Source organism: Diprion similis, chromosome 8 (assembly GCF_021155765.1).
Source record: "Diprion similis isolate iyDipSimi1 chromosome 8, iyDipSimi1.1, whole genome shotgun sequence".
Taxonomy (NCBI): Eukaryota; Metazoa; Arthropoda; class Insecta; order Hymenoptera; family Diprionidae; genus Diprion; species Diprion similis.
The window spans coordinates 15,035,804-15,058,547 of NC_060112.1; the positions used below are offsets into that span (position 1 = coordinate 15,035,804).

The 22,744-nt window shown below is 39.7% G+C and overlaps 1 protein-coding gene across 3 annotated transcripts in view; it reads left to right on the plus strand.

Annotated features, from left to right (window-relative positions):
• The window catches only part of LOC124409202 (synaptotagmin-7), a 165,474-nt gene that overhangs the window by 61,508 nt on the left and 81,222 nt on the right, over window positions 1–22,744 (plus strand). For all 3 annotated transcript variants that reach the window (XM_046886659.1, XM_046886660.1, XM_046886657.1), the window contains exon 3: window positions 4,072–4,316. In XM_046886659.1, coding sequence (XP_046742615.1) covers window positions 4,078–4,316 — 239 coding nt within the window. In that variant the 5' untranslated portion in view covers window positions 4,072–4,077. The remainder of the gene's footprint in view (window positions 1–4,071; window positions 4,317–22,744) is intronic.

Sequence of the window (22,744 nt, forward strand, 5' to 3'; positions counted from 1 at the left end):
AACACAAACATTGTAGTCATGTCAACATCGATTCAACTGGCAAAAACCTTGTGTTATCATTTTCTTAAGTGAACGCGCGAAACTCACCAATTAACTCTACAATTTGATCGTCGAATAACTGCGGTGATTACTTGTAAATACTACATTGTTTTTAGTGCATACCGCTGAACAAACGTCTAGAAAAACAGCGTGACGCTTCAAACGTCTGACAAACCATGGTAATTACAATGAATAAACATAAGAAAGTACTGCGTTATCCATTAGCGCAAAAAGTCAAGACGTGCAACTTCAAAGTTCGATATACAGTTCGACCTCTCAATAAGAACGCCAAAGCCCCCGAGGGGAAGAGGTTTTCCGCAAATTGGACTACCCCCACCATGCGCGTGCTTCTCACTCACTGGCTCTCTCTCTCCTTGTCTCTCTCTTTCTTTTCTCGTAGGCTGAATGTTCTTATTAAAAGATTGGATTGTAACTGCAACAAAGTCGAAGAAAAAAGAGAAAGATCTTGAAAAACATTTCGACATCTTACAGTATTGTACGTACATTTAACGATTCACCGGCCATCATTAACGGCATGTAGCAGTCCTACCTTTACCGACCGAGCAAACCCCTTCGATTTCTTTCTATAAATAATAAACAAACAAACGGAAAGGGTTGAAATTTGGACAGCGCATAGCTCTTTCGTAACGGAATCAAGGAAGGTTACTCATATCCCGAAAGACGTAAAAAAAATTATAGTTTTGACACGTATCAAAAAACTACGTACTACTTGCCGTTGAGAAAAAATCTTTGCCGCCGATGGATTAAAAAACAAGTATTTTTCGTAGTCCTCGCTACATGCAATTCGTAAGTTTTACTATACTTGTATCTTTCGACTGCATTCGAAATTCTTCAAACGTTTATTCCGTGTTTAGCTTTTGTTGGAATATATACTCTCATCCGGCTCTTTTTCGAGCAATGAAAGTGGACAGTGCAAACGACAACAAATCGCGTTCAGTTGTAGATTATCTTCAAAGTCGTCGCAACGAACGGTCGTCAAGGAAATTGCACGTCAAAACTGACCACGGAGGTTTCCTTGAAGTTTGTGTTCACAATTGATTTCTATAAACGAACAAGCGTGCAACGCTGCAGAGTTTCTCTGTGCAGCCATCCGAGGATGGATTCACTGATTCACTGCAGTTATTTTCTATTAAATCCTAGAAAACGGGACACCGTAGACACGTTGTTGCTGCAATGTTGGACACCCTTGGTAAAGTAAACGCGTCTGATCGTCCTCGTTTACGGGAATATACGACTTGCTAATCGGCGTCTGCACCGCTATTACGATTAACTCACGTATCTGGTACTCATCTCATCCGTTATACCAAAGGCTGTTGGAAGATGCTCCAGATACAGGCGGAAACTCCATTTCAGAAGATGACTGTAGACCCGTATGAGCTATCTCGAATTTCTAGTCCGATCATCCGCTTTCCGTTGAGCATCGGTAAATTAAACATAGTTACTTTATCCTTGGATATCCTTAGGAGGGTTAAAACCCTCTGAAATATCCGGAGCAAACATTTGGGTTGTGGCACGTGACGGGGAAGTATCGACGCTATTTTCCCAACGCCAAGTTTTACGAGAGTAGATCGCCAAAGCGAGACAAAGAGACGTAGGTAGAAATATATGTATAATAAGATATAATTTGAGATATTCCACGAGCTAAAAGATGACGGAAATATTCAGGCCGCGTATATAATCCGTTACGTTTGCTAGAGATTCTGTCAATTTTCGCCAACTTTTTCAACCCCTCGTATCTAGATGCGTTGCCCGCACCTCACGTGTCTCGGCTGTGATGAAAAGCTTTTAGCGAACGAGACGCCTTGATCACTTGATACATAATCTGGGGATTAGAATTAGGATTAACCCTCGAAGAAACGGGGAACGAGTGTATGAAATTCCATTAAAGTTTAGGTATACGTACGTCTAATTCTAATAAACACTCCGTTACTATTATTTTTGTCTCTGATATTTGAGGTCAAAGTACTTTTGGTAGCTCCCATGAACGTCCAAAAGTTTGTTCGTTGCTGAGCTGAAAGCTAGGGGTAAGTCTGCTGATGACACGGGTAAATAACTTGACAGCATGGCCAGTGGAGTTCAGAGCACCGTAAGCTCACGGCGGAACACTAATCTGAGGTGTTTGTGGTCACCGAGGGTATTTGCTGTCTACCGTCTGGTCCATGCCCATGACTTTCATATTTGTATAAGCCTTGTGGTTTGTGTTTTCGAGAATCTTCAATATTTGGAATATTAGATTTGAAAAAATTGCCGCGTGTTGAGTTTCAGGATCAAGAAAAATTAGCTAAGAGAAAAATGATATAATTATAGTATGCTGATAAAATCAAGGTGTAAAAGCGAAACCGAAGTTTTTAAGTACCTACCGGGGACGAAAGTTATTACTTTGCTGCTTTGCAGTTTCTTTTCCTTCTTCCTTTTTTTTATGAGGTAGTTAAATGTTGAAGGGTGGTTTATGATCGAATAGTCCGACTTTACCGGCATTACTCATATTCGCCGAACTGTGATAAATATTATCAGACCGCACACAGCCGTTAAGTATTATAACACAGCCTATAATTCGATGACGAACGCAGCCAGCGTCTTCTCGGCGCGTACTTTTATTAATAACACATCCATATATATATATCGAAAGGCACAGAATTTTATAGACAGCCAGAGTAGAAAAGAAAGAATCAAGGGAAAAATTAAGGTTCTTATAATTGAACGGGATTGCGTTATATTCTCTCATTCCTTTTCATAATCGAAGCAGTTTATACCCTGTTTTTATGGCTGTGCCATTGAGCTTTTCCTTTGCCTCGTCTTGATGTTACATGTGGGTGTTCAACGCAATTCCATGCATGTTGCAAGGTATTATATATATCGTCCTATCTCGCTTTAAGCATTTCAAAAAACGTTAAAAATATTTTTCATTCGGTTATTTTTATTCGTCGTTGAGATGTAAAATTTTGGCAGAATTGATTTGATTTGAAAATAAAATATTTATAGTAGAACAGATAAGAGTTTCATGTTGAGGTTGTGAATAAGTGAGAAAAAAATCTCATCATATTCTGCACAAATGAGGTGCTCGTGATTTGTGTAACGATTGATTTCGACAGGTCCATTCTTAATTACGCTCACGAGCAGTCGCTGTATACTTGAAGACCGTTTATCGAAATATTCGTTTGAACTTTTCAACGTATACCTTTGACGAGATTTTAATGATCTCGTTACCGACGTTTTTAAAAGACATGGGAAAAAGGTATAAGAGTTTGATACGAACGTACGTCGACAGTGTGACCAACTTGAAGTCTGCGAAGTAAAAGAAAAAAAAAAAACATTTGCGATGAATTGATTAACCTTGTCCTTTTGTGAAGTCAGTCAAAAATAATTGTGCTCGGAGATGGTTTAAGTTCGTGAATTTATTCAAAAAAAAAAAAAAAAAAACGAAAAAAAATGCTTAATTCCTTGGTCCCATTGTCGGAAAGCTTTGGGGATGAAAATTAACTCGGGAATGAAAACGCTGGAGGCTCTTAATTAGCATGCCTAAACACTTGTGAATCCCGTTGTTCCGCGGACTGTGGGGAATTGAATTAAAAAATATCGTGATGTAACACGGGGTTTCGTGCATACCAGATATATACCTATCACTAAACACACCGCGCCCCAATTGCGAGGGAGTATAAATTTTTATTCAAACTCGTTCTTATCCGCATTTGAGGCCCCAGGCGATCGCGATGATAGGCCGGTAAAGTGCTCAGAGTTTTCTCGGCATGTTTAACATTGATTAATAAGTAAAATAAAGAGAGAGAGAGAGAGAAAGAGGGAAAGAGGAAAAAATGGTAGCGCAAAATTACCAAGCTAGCTAAGCGAGAAACGCTGGCCTCGTTACCGTTAATTACGACAGAGCGTTAATTTCTCTCACAATTTATCCAGACTTTTAACGTTGAAATTTGCCAGTAAAAATCCGTCAGCGATGTCTCCACGCGGCAGACGAATCCCTTTTGCTCTTCCTCATATTTCGAATGATTCTTTTAGGTGGGAATGGAGCAAAGGGACGTTATACTCACGGCTGTATTCGGCACCGTCGGTGCCGTCGCCGTCCTGGTTGGACTTGGCCTTGCCGCCTGGCTTTACCTGAGAGCCCGAAGATCCAAGCAGCGGGACGGCGACTTGGAAGAGCAGCCTGAAAACGGAGCTGGGGGCAGCCAAACTCAGCCTCCCGCGAAGAAGAACGGCCTCCTGAATCTCAAGACGCCACTCATCAGCACCAAGGCTTTGGGGTGAGTCTCGTCTTTCCATGTCCATTTCCCTTATCTTTTTACTTTTCGTACGATAGGCGTTTTTCAAGACCTCGCGTTTTGACGTGCAGCGTTAAAAACCATCGGTTGATAGAGGTTTTCCACCCGGATGACTGACATCCGGTTTTACCTCGTTAGCGATCAATTGCTTTAAAACTGTAACGTAATGCTGCAGTTTGCGGATTGCCATGCTCAACGACAATTCTGGAATGATTTTTTGGTATTTTCATGCGGTTTTGTGCCTCGCGTATTCAGTGCGTTTTAATCCCTCTTCGATTATTTCCATGATGTGCTAAATTTAAAGCCAATACATTTTTTCACACTGCGAAAATAGAATCCTAAAAATTTTCAACGTTTGAAAGATTTGACACATCTATTTTATACATTGTAGGTCTGCTGCGAAATTTTTATCACAGAAATTTTGTGGAAATGGTAGAAAATGAAATATTGTCCAAGCGTACGTTTCGGAGATGAAACAATCGAAAGATTCAACCAAGCGTTGCAGGAGCTCTGCTGGGACAGAATATTTCTTGTCTGTCCTTTTTCTTACTACAATTTGAGATTGGATTCGCAACAACAATTTGACGTACGAATGAACAATGGGTATTTTTGGTTCGGTCACGTAGTTCAAATCTTAGATTTTCTTATATCGACAATTTTCCGGTTGACGTAATTATGCTTGGAATATGAAGTTTTAATCCCAAAGTTCAATATCACGATACAAATAAATTTACCATTCAATTGGTCCAGCTATTTAAATATCCAGATGTAAGATTTATTGAATCATCACTTGTATATATAAATATGTATCGTCAAATTGTGAAATCAACCGCGTGATAGTCTCTATAAGATATATTTTCAGTATCAGTGATTTATTGACATCAACAATGCAATCTGTTGCAAATGCAAAGTAAAATTCATATTGGAGATGAAATATTCAACGTCAGCTAGCAAGTAACAATTGGAAATTTAATTTTCCCTTTGAAATATCAATTGTTTCTACACTTTGCTTGTAAAGCAAATACGCGGAAAAACTATCATCAATCCATAGAAACGTAACGTCTGAAAAGCACGTCGGTATGTCGGATCCTCGGATGGTAAATTCGGTTTCAAAAGCTTCGAAGAGCTTGCAAGCGACCCGCGTATTCCATAAGAGACATTTTTACCGACAGTCGAATGCTTTCTCGCACATCGCTGTTGGTAAGAACGAGGGTGATGATATTTTTTGTGGAGCTTGCAGGAACAAGAGCTTTCTTGTAGCATCTGTAGCTTACTGTTTTCACTCTTTATCGACGGTTGAAAAGCTCGAATATTTTGAAATCAACATCTCTGCTTTATCACTCATCGAACTGTTACGTTCGGTCCTGCAAGCTTCGACGAAAGTCACGAATTTCATAGATCGTGTAAAATCTCGGTAAAGATGATGCTAGAGTTGGTACAACAGCTTTACATTGACAAGTTTATCAGAGCTTTAAGTTACTTTAGACTAAAGTCTTAACCCTGGATTCCTGGATATGTAAGTAAAAGTAAGGAGGGCGTTGTTTTTGCAAAGTTTCTCTACATACGGTAAAAACTGACGAAAGGATACTCTGCACATGACGTGAAGAAGGAACGTCATTAATTAGGTTTGGGAAAAAATTTAAAAACATCCACATTTCCAACTTACATACACTAATGTAGACGCATGCAGAGAAGTCTGAGAATTCATCGTTCTTGTTGATAAAAAACCTTAAACCCAAAGTTATTTGAGTGCCCTTCGCGAAGCAAACCTAGTCGACCGTGAGCCGTGAAATATTCAAGGGTTGTCACTTTTTTTCGGCGTCTAATGAATTAGTGATGATCATCGAAGCGATTGACGGGGAAAGACCGTGGATACTGGAACAAGTTCAGGCTCTCAAAGTGATCAATCTTGAAATTTGGAATTTCCGTGAGGGAAACTGCGTCAGCGATCGAATTAAAAGAACGCATCAAACAACTATCCATCAGGATCAGGCAATCCGGTATACGAGATGTGGAAGGTAGTAGCAAAAAATACAAGACAAATTTATTATAAATTTTAGTACGGGGGTAACGCACCGCGTAAAATGAAAAACTATATTCTGCTTCTCGAAGCAATAGTACCGCGTGCGTAAAATAAATCGAAGACATACGTATGCTATTTTTGACTATTGGATTTCCATATAGGCTTTCCAAAATACATACAATAAAAATATCATATATGCACTTACTTTTATAATAATACGATCATGAAAATCGTGGGAAGGGTCGAACGGAATTCGAAATCGATATGGATGAGGGCACCGTCTTTGAATAATTCAGAACGCCGAAACTCTCGTCGTGGATAGATATATGACGTTCACGATTCGTATGGGGGTTAAATCAGCATATCTAGGCAATCAGGAAAATTGTCTCTGGGTAACTCGATCTAAGAAATCGAAACACGCCGTGCGAAAGGGGTTTATCTTATTGTTAGTTGGCGAAACTTTGCACTACGCATAAGTACGTCATTTGTTAGGTGTATTCAACAACTCGAGGTACTGCTGGCGGTATGTCATACATGGGCAGGTGGAATGCGCAGACAATCCTACACATTACTTAGTCGGGGAATGTTTCGCGGTTGCGAAACACGCGCCAAGACAATGGAGGTGGGAATAGGATACGTGATATCGTGCAAATTCGCAAAACAGGCAGGAAACTTACGCATATTCACACACGTCTGCCAACAATGATAATCCCACCATGCGAGGAGACATCTAATATTGTCGTTGCTATAAATTTGTGGCAGCTGGGTGCCGAAAATAAAAAAAAAAAAAAAAAAAAAACAGCATCCTGCAAAAACATTTTCTTGATCGCTTATAAATACAAGGCAATCGAAAAAAAATTGTATTTTAATTTGGTCACATCCATAGATTTTTCCAGACAAGCAAGTGGAGACTTTTAATTAATCAATATAATCAATTCAAGATCAACGTCTATAGAAATATGGCATGATGACTGTGAAGAATAAAAAATACTGATGAGGTGCTATGAGTAGAATAAAAGTCGCTGTACCAATTGTCAAGAAATTCAGTTTATTTTCATGCAGTTGAGTGACTTGACAATAGTTTAATACACGTGTTCTTATGAAGGATGAAGTTCTTCGACTCTGGAGTAACGGATTTACACGTGTTAACTACGAGCTTTCTGCCGCAATAAGACTCGTGAATATTTGTACAACATGAAATTTTTAATATCGTAACTAATCTGCATGATTTTTTAAAATTTATCATTATTCCCATGAAATGGTGTTGATGGTTATTCCTCGTGCTGAGAAAATTGCGTTTCCCCCAAGGAAAGAAACACTCTGCGTACCTGTTTCAGAACCAAAAAAGAAGAAATGCTATTCTAGCTCGCCTAAACACGCATCGACTTCAGAATTAAGCCGAAATTGCGGACAAAGGTAAACTAGACGAGCTTATATTGCTTCGCAATGTAATTTCAACTCGAATATAAGACACGTGCAGGCAACGCGTCCGGTTATTGGTAATGAAATGGGACTTAAGGACCCTCTGAACTCGCCTGAGTTACGGTGTGATTAAACAATTGGGAGGCAAACGGCTCGCTGATTTAGAAATTAACCCGAGTTTCTCACAACGAATCTTAACGTTGCGGTTTTGGTCGGATCGACGGTGTTTATCACGTTATCGGGAAAATCAAGTTTCAACTAGTCGACCGTCGAATATCGTTGTCATAATTCTTCCGCCTCTGTGGCGATGATAGTCTGGTCTAGTCTAGTCTAGTTTAGTCTGCTATACGCTTTATTCTAGCTTGGCATGAATAATTATCGGCTCTAATGTTTGATTACATTAGTGCATTAACTGCACATAATCGAGGGGTGACGAATTTTTATCGTATATTTTAGGATAGGCGGTGCAATTATTACAGTGATTGTGCATTAATTGAATCAACCTCGATTAATATCGTTACCGTTACTGTATATTTATAACCCGCCATTGTCGATACTATTTCAATTCCTCATTATATAACGTCCATTGTTGCTATTATTTGAACTGTTACTTGTTATTATATCCAGACGACGGTCGTAATAATTATCGCTTTTATATTGCGAAAGGATAATAGACGGCTGCACGGCGAACTTCAATTGCGACCGTTTATAATTGTTATACGGCCGCATGATGAATATCCAATTTATAATAATTATGAATGTTCATGTATAATATACAAAAGTTAGAAGGCTTCCGCATTTTTCCTTCAAGGATATAGCACCAGCTGAAAAGTGACGTTCCATTTCTGAACGTCAGATGCGTCGGATGTATGGGATTCACTTTTCCTCGTAAAAATGACGAAAATCTCACGCTCATTTTGTGCATAGTACCCTCTATTTGTCAACTTATCAACGGAAAGTGAAATAACAAAATAAAAAAGTGAATCCCATATATCCAACGCATCTACGCTGCGGGAAAAACCAAAGCACAAAAGATTCTTCCCCGAAAAAATACACAAGGGCGGAAAACGTACCTGCAGCAAGCTGAGAACGTATCGCGCGTATCATTACCGTATACTATACGAGTTCAGTTATATTTTTATAAAAGCGCGTGGTTCCGCAGCGCAAGCTGTTTGCGAAATCCCTAGTTTACGAGGAAACTGCAGACCGAGCCGCCTCGCCATCGCCACCCGTTGTTATCGGTGCAGCACGCGATAGGTGGGTTCGATATTTACGAGAATCCATACGCGCGGATATTCGGTAGCAAACAGATCGCGCATACGCAGGAACTGCCCTTGATCAATTCGATTTGTATTGCAGGTTACAGGGAGAAACTATTAGCTGCAAGTAGCAACAGAAGGCTGGCTTTGGATACCAATTCCTGTACCGTTTGCTAGAATTTCTCTAACGTTTTCTAAAACATTCAAGAAAAAAGGTTTGTGTCTTGGGAGGAGTGTCGGTAAGATATCGGTAAAGGAATCTGTATCCAGAAACTTTCTTGTATCGCTACTTTATCACGTATTGCACACAACTTGCCAGTTGACCGATTCGATTCCTGGTACATACTGCGCGAATTTATCAACGACAAAAGTATAAAGTTTCGATTTTTATATAACACCGAGTGGCTTTGCTATCGGATAAATTTGTCTCTCTCAAGTCGCTGCGCCACCGAATCTGTCTACCTGAATTTATACACGTACGTTATCGTTACTTACGTATATTATATGTATACCGTACGAAAAATCGAGCATAAATTCGTGTAGTGAGCTTTTCTCCGATCCTCAGCTGCACTATGCAGTACCGACTTTAGCCTACTTTGATCGTGAACTCGACACACATACTTCCGAATCTTGCATAGCAGGTTATGAGGAATATTTTGCAAGGGTTCGGTCTTATAAGAGCGTCTGAACATCGTTACGGTTAAAATTTTCGAGTGAGGAAAATTTTGTTATTCGTGTGACTGCAAAAGCTGAAAGTTTGTCGCCGCGGGCCTGACGGGCCATAGTTAAGCAAGAAGTGGAGAGAGAAGGACATGCCTAAAGAGAGATGGATAAACTGAAATAATGCGTTGAATTGCGGGGCGGGACAAAAGCTCGCAAGAGAAGGCGAGCTGTCGCATTGAAAAACAAAAGAACGTTGAAAGATTATTGTCAGGATAGTGAAAAGATGATGATTATTATATTTTTCATGATAATGAAAGAGATGACGGCTGTCGCCTCTCCAAGAATATAATAAAGAGATGAAAAATTGTCCCGGTTTAATGGAGCTTTTTGTTGTGAATAATAATTAATTGAGAAAAAGATAATGAGAAAAAAATGACCCGCACATTTTTAATTCTCATAAACTTTGATCATGAATCACAGATCTCGAACTCACATCTACTTTACGGGTGAAATTTATTTGACGTGAGTTATATTAGCTGAAATGTCCCAACGCCAAGTGAATTTAACTACTTTTACAAGTCGATGCATCGATAATTCGTTACTTTCCTCGCTCATATTTATCCGAAGACCTCGTTATTTCGCCGCTGGAATCCTCGCTGACGGTTTACGTTGAACGGGAAAAGTTTTTTCATCCGGAAACTAGAGGCGCGTTGATGGTTAAAATGAAAAGTTTTCGCTTCGCCGTATACTATAAACATCATGCAAAAGAGCCAAAATATGACCTCGCGAAATATGCCGGAGCGCGATAATTGCCACGTGACACTTACGTGGATCATATATTTTCGTCTTAGAACATACGCAAGCACATATATCTGCTGTATTTGCAGGTCGGCTAAGTGCTTCCGTAAAGCTTTTTACGCGAGTGCTTGTAACGGTGGCCAAAGTTTAGACGGCTATTTTCCAAGCTCCCGACGCTTCCTTGGGACAACCTTTCAAACTCCGACTTCGAAAGGCCTTAACACTACTACAGCGTCGTGGCGATCCTTATTTAGAGTTAAAACTTAGCCTTGGGTTACACGGCCTATGTCTTGTTACTTCTGCACACAGGCTTAGCCCTGGCTCGAAACTACTTTTGGAAAATTCGCCGAACAAACGGCACACTCGCAATTCAAACACCGCGAGTTGTTATCTTCGAGTTCTTTCATCCACATTCCGCTCTGTCTTCTACCCTGAGAATTTATATGCTCACGACAGTACTTCGATTCAGAATGGTACAACATGAACGCACGACATTGTCGTCTAAAAATACGTCAACCTTGAACAACTTTTGTGCCAATTCCGTCGGCACAATATATTGAAAATTTATCCGTGTAAAATAAATCTTCGAAATCATTTGCACGAAGAGCTTGATGCGCAGAAATTTGGCACTCATATTTTTTTCTTACCTCAGGTACGTTTCGACGGAACGCTTAGTCATTACTGGGAGTAGGTATTATTTACCAGCGTGGCGTTATTCCTGAGATTGTTTTTGCGGATACAGAGAGAGAGAGAGAGAGAGAGTGATGGGAAGCGAGAGAAATTCGGTGGGCATAAGCCTGCAAGGTATAGGTATACGCCGTGTGCTGTGGTGGGTACAGTGAGCACCAAGCATCTCCATTGTTTTGCCAAAATTTTCACGGTATAGAAACGCACCGTAAATTCAGTGACTCGACGAAATCCTTGGTTCATCAAATTACCGAAAAGAAACTACAAGCCCAGCTTCCATCGCGATCGGGCGTTACTCAACCGAATTTAAGGCGAGGCTGGCAATGTGGTTGACAGTTCTTGTCGCTAATGAATTACCTCGTTTGCAGAGCTTCGATGAACTCTCGCTTATTTGTAGGGGGAGTTAACCCTAATGGTACACCATAAACATTGTTACTGTTCCTTCCCCCTCGACAAGTATTTGCCAAAGCATCGACCTTCTCTCCCTCTCTCTCTCTCTCTGATACCAAAGTTTCGTGATAACCATGCGATGTACGACTAACCAGAAAAGCATGGGGCAATTAGACTTTCCCATCGTTGCCGTTTGCCTCATCGATGAATTGCGTGCCGAAGCCCCGTAATAGTGACGCATCATCCCTCCACATATGTACGTATGTACGCAGTTTGGTAATGATCTCGTCCTTCTTCTCCGTGTCAGCCGACTCCCTCCGACTCGCATATTGATCGTGGTGCATGGCATGTAGAATGTGCGGGCTGCACTGGCGAGTGGTCGAGGATACGGATCGGCGGCAGCTCGGGTATAATGCCTGCACTGTTCAAGTCAAGCTCGGCAAAGCTACCGACTTCAATTTCAAGTTCTCCTGAAACTTTCCGCCAGACGAAACTGCCTGTCGTAGGTATATTTATCTTATCGGCCAGTGTTCCCGTGTTGTTTGCACACCCCGAAAACAACTCAACGTCAACGTACTTAGACTGTTCCACCGCGTGTTGAGGATTGCAAGTCTGTAAAAATTTACGCTCTGATCAACACGAAATCAGCCGATTTTACGGCAGTCACAATTTTCGACAAAATTGAGCTTTGGACGTAATCTAGCCTCCAGGAATATTTGCTCCCTCCTTTTATACCTCTCGGATCTTTTTGTCGGATACCCTCTTCGCCGTCGTATCTTCTGCTACTACGGCCAAATGGACAGAGCAAGTACATATACGGGATACTCATTTTCTCGGCTAGAGTTCCTCGGGAAAGATTTTCTGCTAAAGTAAAGGGATCCTACGTTCAGCTGGAACCTCTGCATCTATGGGCCGTTTGGGGATAGATATTCCAAAAGCTTCGTTTGTCTTTGGGTACTTTTACCCTTTCTTACATTTCTTTACACCACAGTTTTTTTTTTTTTTTTTTTTTTTTCTTTGCTTTTCCATTCTTTTACCCGGATTGCAGACCGTTCCGCAAATTTCTTTTTCTCGATTGTTTGCACTCGCCTGGAAACTTCGCCCTGCTCTGCGCTTTTTATCCAGAGTATTTCGAGTGGTGGCGAGTATTGTAAGTTGTAAATTTTTTTTCTTCCTCATCCGCGAATTCTCCGACTCGTTTTTGGATTTTTCTTTTTCCCGAAATAACGCTGGCTCAGATATTCTAGCTTCATGGATATTTACCTTAAGATTAGCTATACCTATCACTCCCAATAACGCACAATCTAGGAGGAACTAATCAGGATCTGGACAGCGAGCGAAAGCCTTCGTGTTATTATTATTCCGAGAGCAAAGATCAGCATTGCGAATCTAAATTAGATGCTCGGTATCCATTTCATTTAATTCATACGCGTGTACACCGACAATTAAAGGGATTGTTCCAGGCTCGTTGATAGAATCACGTACCGTCTGTATCCTGGAATGTGTGTAGTGTTCATCGCTCGTTAAAACAAACCTTGCAAAGGTAACTCAACCCCTTAACCCCGCCATATTTGTTTTATCTTGGTTATGCTCGGTATCCTGATGTTCCGTGCTGAAATATCATTCTTTCGATGGTATCTAAGAATGGCGCAGAAGAGTGTTGGAATTCGGTTCTCCAATGCGTTATGTTATTTAATGGCTAACTGGAATTTTCATTTGATAGTCTCTAGTGTTATTAAGTACAATTTGACCAACATGATGAGGATACCTTCTGCGGTCCCAGAACCTCCGATACGCGGTTACTGTTCCTCCTTCTCGAATTTACGGTTCGACGATAATTTGAGACGAATCTGTAATTAGGCCAACACGGGTCTACCCGCACGTCGCCCGAATCCCCTAACTCGTCTACTCGTTCTCCAAAGGTTCTGCACAATTCAATTTTACCCAATTTCAGGTACACCGATACCAAATGTCCTTCCACGACAAATTGAGGCAAATGAAATCTGTCTTACATATTCTTGTCCTTTGTAATTAGCTTTTTTATGATCTAGGTTGAGCGAAGGGTTGATGACGTCAGGATACGTATATCGGAGTAGACAGAAGTGGAGTTTTCGTAAACTTGCGAACAAGTTGTAGGACCGTTACAATTGTTGAATATCAGTACCTTTGGAGATGCAGGGAACTTCGTATTTCCAGAAACGAAAGGGTCTCGAACACGACGTCGTTTCACTGTTATACTCAAGGAAGTTTGATGAGCCGTTAAAATCAACGATGCGCGCCACTTTCAATTTCAACCAATTCCCGGACTAATTTAAACCTGACTCCACAGTCCACGGTACGACTATCGATTGTGTTTAATGAAGCAGCTAGTCGTGCTTCCTGGAATTCTTACAGGGTTCATTTATTCGGTACACTTTACATTTTTTACGTCTAATTTGCCAGCTGCAATGTATAGATGATTCCATTGTCTGACACAGCCAGGATATAGCTTTTGATTCGAATCCGATCCTTTACAGATCGTATTAAGCCCCAGAGAGAGCATTTATCGAGGCTAGAAACAGAGGCGGAAGGGGTGGAAAAATTGTTTGGCCGAGCAAGTGCGGTTCGCGATAGCCGGCCTGGCTTCAAGTCGTAAATGTCGAATGCAAGGACCAGGAAGAATCCGGGGTATCGAACCATTCGGTTGCGGCTCGCTCCCCTTCGCACCCTCGCCCCGCCGACACCGATACGCCGGGGGTGGCAGATACTAAATCATAAATGATAGGAAAACGCATTACTGCAGAATCGCGCGGGAAGCGGAAAGCGTAAACCGTGCACCGTTAAACTTACATAACTGTATATCGCATACCTGCATGCATGTCTTCTCTGCAGGCTGTTTTATCTGTTACTCCACCGATCCGGATCCGATTAAACTTCAACCCTGTTCATTCTTGGGTACAACCCTCGGGGACCGGATCCCGCGCAAATCTTTATCATCATTTTGTTGCCATGGTTTGAAACCGAGATCTGGAATCAAGGTCTTGGCCTCTCGGACTTTAGGGATTTTTGCAACACTTCAGAGTAGTTCTGAAATTTTTGCGAATTTATCAAATACGAGAGATTTTAGAGTTCTGAATTTTTCGATATTTTTTTAATTTTTTTTTTTTCACAGTATCACAAAGCTTTTGCATAGCAAAAGTCATTTTCGAATGAATTTTATGACACGCGTACCCGAAGTTCTAATCACTTATCGACCGACGTACACAATTTTCAATCCATTGCAACTTTCATAATCGGTGTATGCAAAGAAAGACTGCAAAATTATGTTTCGGCTGACGAGAAGTTGGGATATCGCTCGTCTTGAAATTTACATCAGATTACATCCCCTTGAATTCATTGCAAGAAAGATTCCCGCGAAATTCGAAAGGAATTATATTCGTGTTTTGTTACACCTTCGGGAAAACAAGTTTCCTGAGTTTGTAACCCAGGGCTGTTTCAACATTTTGAACTTTTTGTTCATTTAATCCTTGACCTTTTCGTGCAAATATTCAACATTTTGGGAAAAGGTAAGATGACCCTGGAGTGTAGTAAGAGGTATGTTATATACATATACTCAAGGAAAATATGTACCCACGGCCTGTTTGCCAACCCATTTCGTTTTTCAGTCAAGTTTATTGATCGTTGTTCGGGGAACAGTATCAGACGAAATACTTGAGTGGAATATACTATCGAGCTACACACACAACCGTTCAATAAGGGCGAAAAAAATTTTCACATTTTTCACGAGGCATCAAACTCGCCTCTTAAACTCCGCCGTTTAAGCAAAATGCCAAAACCTCTTTACTCCCACGTATATTCACCTAAGGAGGGAAATAATATATTTCTACAACAGCTTTTGAATAATTTTAACATCAGTGTGAGAAAAATAATTTGACGCTTACATTTTCGGAATTTCAAATGGAACCGTTTTTTACTGATGCATTCAATTTGTTCCGTCAATGAATGTAATTTAAAATTCAAATGACACATGTATATACTTACGACGAAATGTACATTCTTCATTGTCCAATCTTCTGAACTAACAGAATACCTTATTTAAATACTCCGTATTTTAAAATCTACGATTCTTAACATAAGTCTGGAGTTGGAATACCGATAACATCTTATGATTTATACATTTTTTTTTATATTCTCAACCGTGATCAGAATCCGCTCTAAATATACATACGAGTATATACAACCGCTTAAGTTGTACATAAAACCGACGTTGGCCCAGTGGGGCATGGATATAATAATTCGGATGCCATTTGAATAAGCCGCAGCCGCAGCCGCAGCCGCAGCCGCGTCGAGTTCCTCACTAATCTGCAAACGTTATGAGCGTTAGATACCGTGGATTGCGCCACGGGTATCTCGGTGCTTAAATATCGCGTGTTTCGGTTGGCATCCCTTTGCCAAGGGACGAGAATGACTGTAACTCATAGCTGGCTTGTCAGTGCCAGCAATGTGTGTCGCGTTTCGGGTAGTGACCGTTCGTGATTTATATCCGTCTATGCAACACACACACACACCCTCACACACACACGGCTGTGTTTCATCCACCCTTGAATTTCTATAATGTCGTGCGACTTCCGCCTACGGGACAATTAGCTTCAAACAACGGACGACAAGTCGATCAGGAATATCATGAATCGGGGACCGCGCATATTTTCCACTGGGATACGAGTTGGTTGGAAAAGAGATAAAAATATATACATATATTTATATGACCGGTTTTTTGACAGGCCGCATGGAATGACGTTTATGCTGGAAAAAATCGTAATAATCCAACACAGGAGAACAATGCCTGCCGGTCATGAAAAAGGTGGTTTTTTTTTTTTCTTTTTCTTTTTTTTTTTCTCTTTTTTGCCAATAATTGTTTTGATATTTTGTCTGGTCGTGCGTTGAAAATATCCAACCTTTACATTGCCGGGAAACAAACGATTCAAGGGTATAAATTTGGCTACCGATATTTCGTTAGAATGTAAATTTTAACTCGATAGCAAAATTTTAAACATTGTTAGCCGAAATTTGTTTCGCACTGATGAGGCACTAAAGATACGCGAGAAATATATTTGATGGATAAAATTCAGCTATCAATGTTTTTCCATTTGAAATTTTGAAATTTCAATTTTTTAGTCATTTTAGTCCTTTGATTAATATTTGCCAACTGGAGTTGAATATACCGTTAAATGTGTCATTTCAGAGGGTTGAAATGTAAAATGTAAACGTAACTTTCAAAGCGATTTGACTTCAACGTATATGTATGGAAAATTTAACGATTTACCTTCACAAATTATTTTCAAACAGCGTAGGGAAGTTTATGATGAATCGACGTGCATTAAAATTTTCGAAACTTTGTGTAAAATTTATATTATAAAATAGTAATAATTCCAATAATTATAACGATAATAATAATAATAATAATAATAATAATAATAATAATAATAATGATACTTTATTAACGCAGCTGTGCAAACTTGTCCAAAATAATTTACGTTGCGATATAGTTTGAAATATAGCTTTTGCGTTCGTGTGTTTGTGTTTGTGTAGAAGTGAGAGTGCACGTGTGGCATATATTTTCCGAGGTTTCATCCCTGCGTTTTCACACCCTGCTGCACCTGCCAACCCTTCTGGCTGACCGAAACATCCAATTTTTCAAATCCGACAAACCACGATGCTGCTGCAGCTGGAATTGGCTGCAATATAGCCCTTGGAAAATTCTCGTTGTCGAGGTGAAATTCAATTAAAAGTGAACCGGACTTTTCTACCTGGTCTGCAATGTATAAGGCAAATATAATTTAAATTCATTAAAACAACGCTGACAACTATGCGCGTATGCAGATCGAGGTGAACGCTTCTTTTAATCCTATTACGTGATTACTCGTTTTCATCCTTATATCTGCTTACGGTGTGAAACTGTAATGCTGAGGATCCTATATAATACAATGCACCGTGACTTTGGCGTGAACTAGTTTCAGAAACAATTGACGAGAGAGTTTTAAACGAATTTTCTTCCTCAGATTATCCCACTCGCAATCTGCAAAGTTACGGGTTCCGGTGCACGGCGTCACCCCATAAAGGATATTTACGACCTCGCGTAATTATTTGTAAATTAGACTGAAATTCCCGTTTCGGGTTGTAAATTCATTAATACTCATCTACCTAGTCTTCACTGTTTACGAGTCGTTCGTCAAAAAGTTTCGCTGACAATTTATACAGCGCTGAATCGAATACAACAATTTTATTAATTAGAAAACACTGCGTACCTGAATCGAGTGAAATCGATGACGATCCAAATAATAAAACGCGAGTGTTGGCAAATTTTTCCATCAGAAAGTGGCCGATGTCGGGTAAAAATAACCCGAGCCTTAAAACTTGAACCTCTCGGTCATAGACCAGTGGCTAATGAAATATTAGCAGACCCAACGAGCTGCTGAGTAAAATCCTGAAAGCCACTCACCATGCTCTCTACTCTGTGCTTTTCCGGCCACTATTCATTCATATTTTTTCTTTTTCTTCTTTCGTTTTTTAACACTATACACACATTTTCATGCGGATCTTACGATGCAGCGCGCTAAGAGGTCTTCGAACTGAATTTCGTTTCATCTACGTAACAATCAGTTTGGTCAGAGATTCCAAAAGTAGGTAATAAGATTCTTCTCAACACCTCCCAACCTGAGCTTGGAATGACCAAAATTTCTCTCAATACAAGTGACTTGAGATTTTAGATTTTATATTGCTTACGTCAAAAAACTGAGGCCTTTTATTGCTTCTGAAATGAAAAGCTGTAAGAGACGGCAGTTCGTGAAGTGAAAATTGTGTTTATATATCACCCTTTGAAGAGACATACGCGTCCATGGGTTATATAAACAAGAATAATATATACATATTGCGACGCAGTAATGAAAACGGTGACCCATGCTTGGTGTCTACACCTCTATTTGCTCTTCGATCCCGCCTGGATCACGCGGATAAATATTTAATGGAATATTTTCACGCAGAAATTACTGCAATAACTACTGAAAGATTTACCACGAATATTTAAATTAGGGCGGTCCTTAACAGGGTTGTTTTTGAATTTTTATACTCCCAGAGGCTTAAACGCTTGAAAATTTTATTTTTATTCATAAATGAAAGCGTTCATATGTTAATTAACGAGTTTGATTAAACCTTGAAAGTTTAATAACATTTGGATGCTTTCATTTACAGATTTTATATGCATCATAGCTTTTTCGTAGAGCGTTCAATTCTCTACAAAAATATGTATTTTTCATTAATTTTGGTATATTCGTCAACGACTTATAAAATTTCGAAGAGCGAAAAGAGTTTCTCCCATGTCATTTCCGTAAGATATTTCCATCGCAGACCATACTATCTTAGAGTTTATGTAGAGAGCTCAAAATGTCTAGAAGTTTTTTATTTTTTTTTTTGTCAATTTGAAAGCGCTTAAGCCTCTGGAAGCATAAAAATTCAAAAACAACCCTATTACGGGCCACCCTAATGTAGATATACTCTCTGCGCACAAGCAGCTTGCATGAAATTCCTTGTGGCGTCGTTTACTCTACCTGAGATGCAGTTTCAGCGAACACGCTTTTAATATAATTCGACGTCTGCTACTCCTTGTGCCTACGATCGTCTTGGCCGTGTCGCAAACAGATGAACGTAAAGCTTTCGCGGTTAAGTCACTTTGCCCAGTTGAGATGCGAGCTTGGTTTACGCGTATATGGTGTAAAGGATTTACTCTGACGTCCTAAGCACGCAGGACTGTAATTAATTGCGATGTAACACCAGCCGCGAAGATACGACCAACGACAAAAACGAGAACAAAAGCTGGTTATATGAGCAATTAAAAAATGTTGCTTTTTAATATCATGACCGTTATGAGGTAGATTTTATCCTTCATTCATTTGATATTCAATAAAACTAAACTAACTGACGGGAGGAAAAATTCTGCCATCCAAGTACTGCATCCTTAATCTGGGTTTCTCTGAAATTAAAAAAACAACGAATAAGAACCAGCATGCCAGAACAAAAACAATTTGCATCAAATGTCGGATAGACGAAAACCGACACCTTACTCAACGATATTGAATAATCTAACGGCTCCGCTTAATATCCAGAACCTTATTCGATCGGGGCTATAACACTGTGACGAAGTTATTGTCAACGGATCTAGAAGTCTCTACTAGATTAATTGTGACTCTCGCGATGTAGTTTTTCAATTTTATCAAATCCAATTCATCCTTCCTAGACTTCTTGTTCATTTATTTCAATCCGCTAAATTGGAGATTTGTAATGTACAGTGTTTCTAAAATCTTCAAAATGGATTTCAAGTAATAAAAAAAAAGTGGTGAAATACGGTGCCTCCCCCCGATGAATATTAAAATATTAACCATGAAGCCAGAATTGTAATTGAGCAACCAGTTACCAATGGTCGGTTGAATCCATCTCATCACTACCTAAATATCAACTCCGGAAGACCTCGGAGATTACAGAACACAAAACCTCTAATCGAATTTTCTCAATTTGTCTGAAGTTGATTGCTCGATGCACCACCTGGCTAATTGCTTTTAGAAAAATTCAATCGGCGCTTCTGAATAAAAAAGAATAACGGAAACGTATAGATACACCAATACACGTACCTTCCCTGCGAATGAAGAAAAGCGAAATTTACGGGGTTCAATGGGTATCGTGATACAGCATTTATATTATTTTTCGCGCCATCCTTTTCGCATTAGATGAATGTGAGTAACGTTACATTCAGAAAGGATTTATATACGAGATGGGCATTTACAGAAGAAATGTTATACGTAAGATGAAAATCATTCGCGATCTGATAGAGGCTCAGGTGCTCGATTTCGTACGTGACGTGACAAATTAAAAGAAGCAGCTCTGTCAGGTAACGCCTGAAGGTATTGCTCGATGATCCACAAAAATTTTCGCCTCTTCTCACGCGTTTTCCTCTTTTTCACTATCATCAGTGCACCCTCTCCGAAAACTTCGCGTAAGCCAGCTGATTTTTAATCGTCTACAATCTGAGCGAGAATAAAGAAATATCAATCATTCCTGCAGTTACGAGATCGTAAGATGAAATAAAAAATGTGAAAAGAATCCGCTAACTAAAATTTTGAGCTCCAAGTTTTAGTCACTGTGACACATAAATTATTATACGTTTCAAAGTGAAGCTTATTTCCAGGCAATATGTGTATACGCTGATCATACCTTGTTACATAGGTAGGTTACGCGAGTTACCGATTTACACATTATTATCCATCCACCCGCGACAAAATGGATTACGGAATTTCAAAAATTTCATATCCAAAAAGACAAAGTATCCATCACATCAGCCCAGCTTTGATGGAAATATTTCATTGAACACGCATCCAAGTCAGGAAGAAAGTTTGTGAAATGTCACGAACCGCAAAAATTAGAAAAAAAAAAAATGGTATAAAATAAGATAAAAAACAAATTCAACAAAAACTGCAGCAAAAGGTCGCGCCGAACTTTTGACGACATTTGTATTACTTCTAGTTCGTCGTTCGAAATTTGATATCAAATCGTCGAGGATCATGCAGGTGCAAGAAAATTATTATACTTTCCTTCTGGTGCGAAATTGTACACAAGAAAGAAACAAACGCTTCTACCAAATCAAGGTTGGCAAGGGACCCGGAATTTCCCTTGTGAGCTTAAAAGCTGTGTCCCAGATACGATCTGCTCTCACAATGTGCAGCCAGAGACTAGTCGAAAATGATTATATCCCCGTACCATCCGACCGGAGCGAAAGTTTCAATATGAAGATTTTCAACCGAGACGGAGCTGATCCATATCAAAAGAAAACAGCCGCGGTTATTCGCGACAGGCGGGAAAAGTAAACTTTCATGATTGATAAAAAAAATAATCCGGTGGATTGCCGCGTCAGAAATCTTTATTTTTCTTGACTTATCGGTCCACAGGGCGGACTGAGATCTTTCTGAAATTGTACGAAAGCACGGGGAATCTGAAAATGTGTTTTTTTTTTATGTTTGTTTCATAAATATGGTAACAAAAGTGCCAAAGATGTGTGAATTTGAATCATCAATCAATATATCGAACAAGGTAAGTGGACTAGCTATTGACCCTGTTTAAACTATCTATCTTTTTTGGTAGTAGATATCTGTTTGATCCTTAGTTCTACAATTATAAAAAAATAAATTTGTGGTATCTAACCCTTTGGAAACTGGTTTTAGTCATCGAGGAATTCATAATTTGTGCCGTAAATTTATAATTTTTAAAAATAGAAGGTTCATTCAGCAAAATTGGGTCCGAACTTGTCAATAACTGGTATTCACACTTACCTTAAGTACATAACTCGAAACTTCGTACAGACTGTCTGCACAGCTTTAGTTTCGTTTACAATGACGTCGGTACATCCTTTTCAAAGGACTATATACGCGAGCATAAACGTTACGCGGTTCAACCTGTGAAACGTTGAACTTTAGCCACATGACCGATGAATTTAGATAGCGATCGAGTGCAGTGCGCCGCGTCGATGATGCATCGGTCGCTTCCACGGGAGAAACATGATGCCGTGCTAATGGTTTCCTCGGCATTGTCATCAGTCATTAGTAAAAGAGGCTTGTCATTATAATTAAATACAATCCTCTGCAGTGCAAGAGCTGCTGAGCGTGGTTGGTAACTCGATAACGTTATGATCCAGGAGCAAGTGCACAACCCAAATGCGCGGCGGTTTATATTGCGGGTGTTAACAGCGCTCCGTAACGTTGAACTCATCGATTCAAATCAAGATCAATTCGCTGAAAGTCCAAATTGTGTCCGGTGCAGAAAATTGAAAATCTCTCCTGAATTTCTCAGAAAATTTTGTGCAGTCAAATTACTTCAGACACTTTACGAGCTGGGCGCAAATTTAGAACACGAACTACGCTGCGGTGCTTCATGTAAGAACTTTATGAGCCATGGTGTAGCGGTAATTTGACGTGTATTATATGCAGGTGGAAAGGTGAAAATTTAATTTTAAATAAACTCAGTGAATTCATCTAAAACTTATTAACTAAACTTAGTAGTTTTACGCTGGTAAGATGTTTTCAAAGTGTTGAAGGTATATGTGGAGATTATGTTGAATCGCGTGAAACTGAACGCCTTTCTATGGTCCC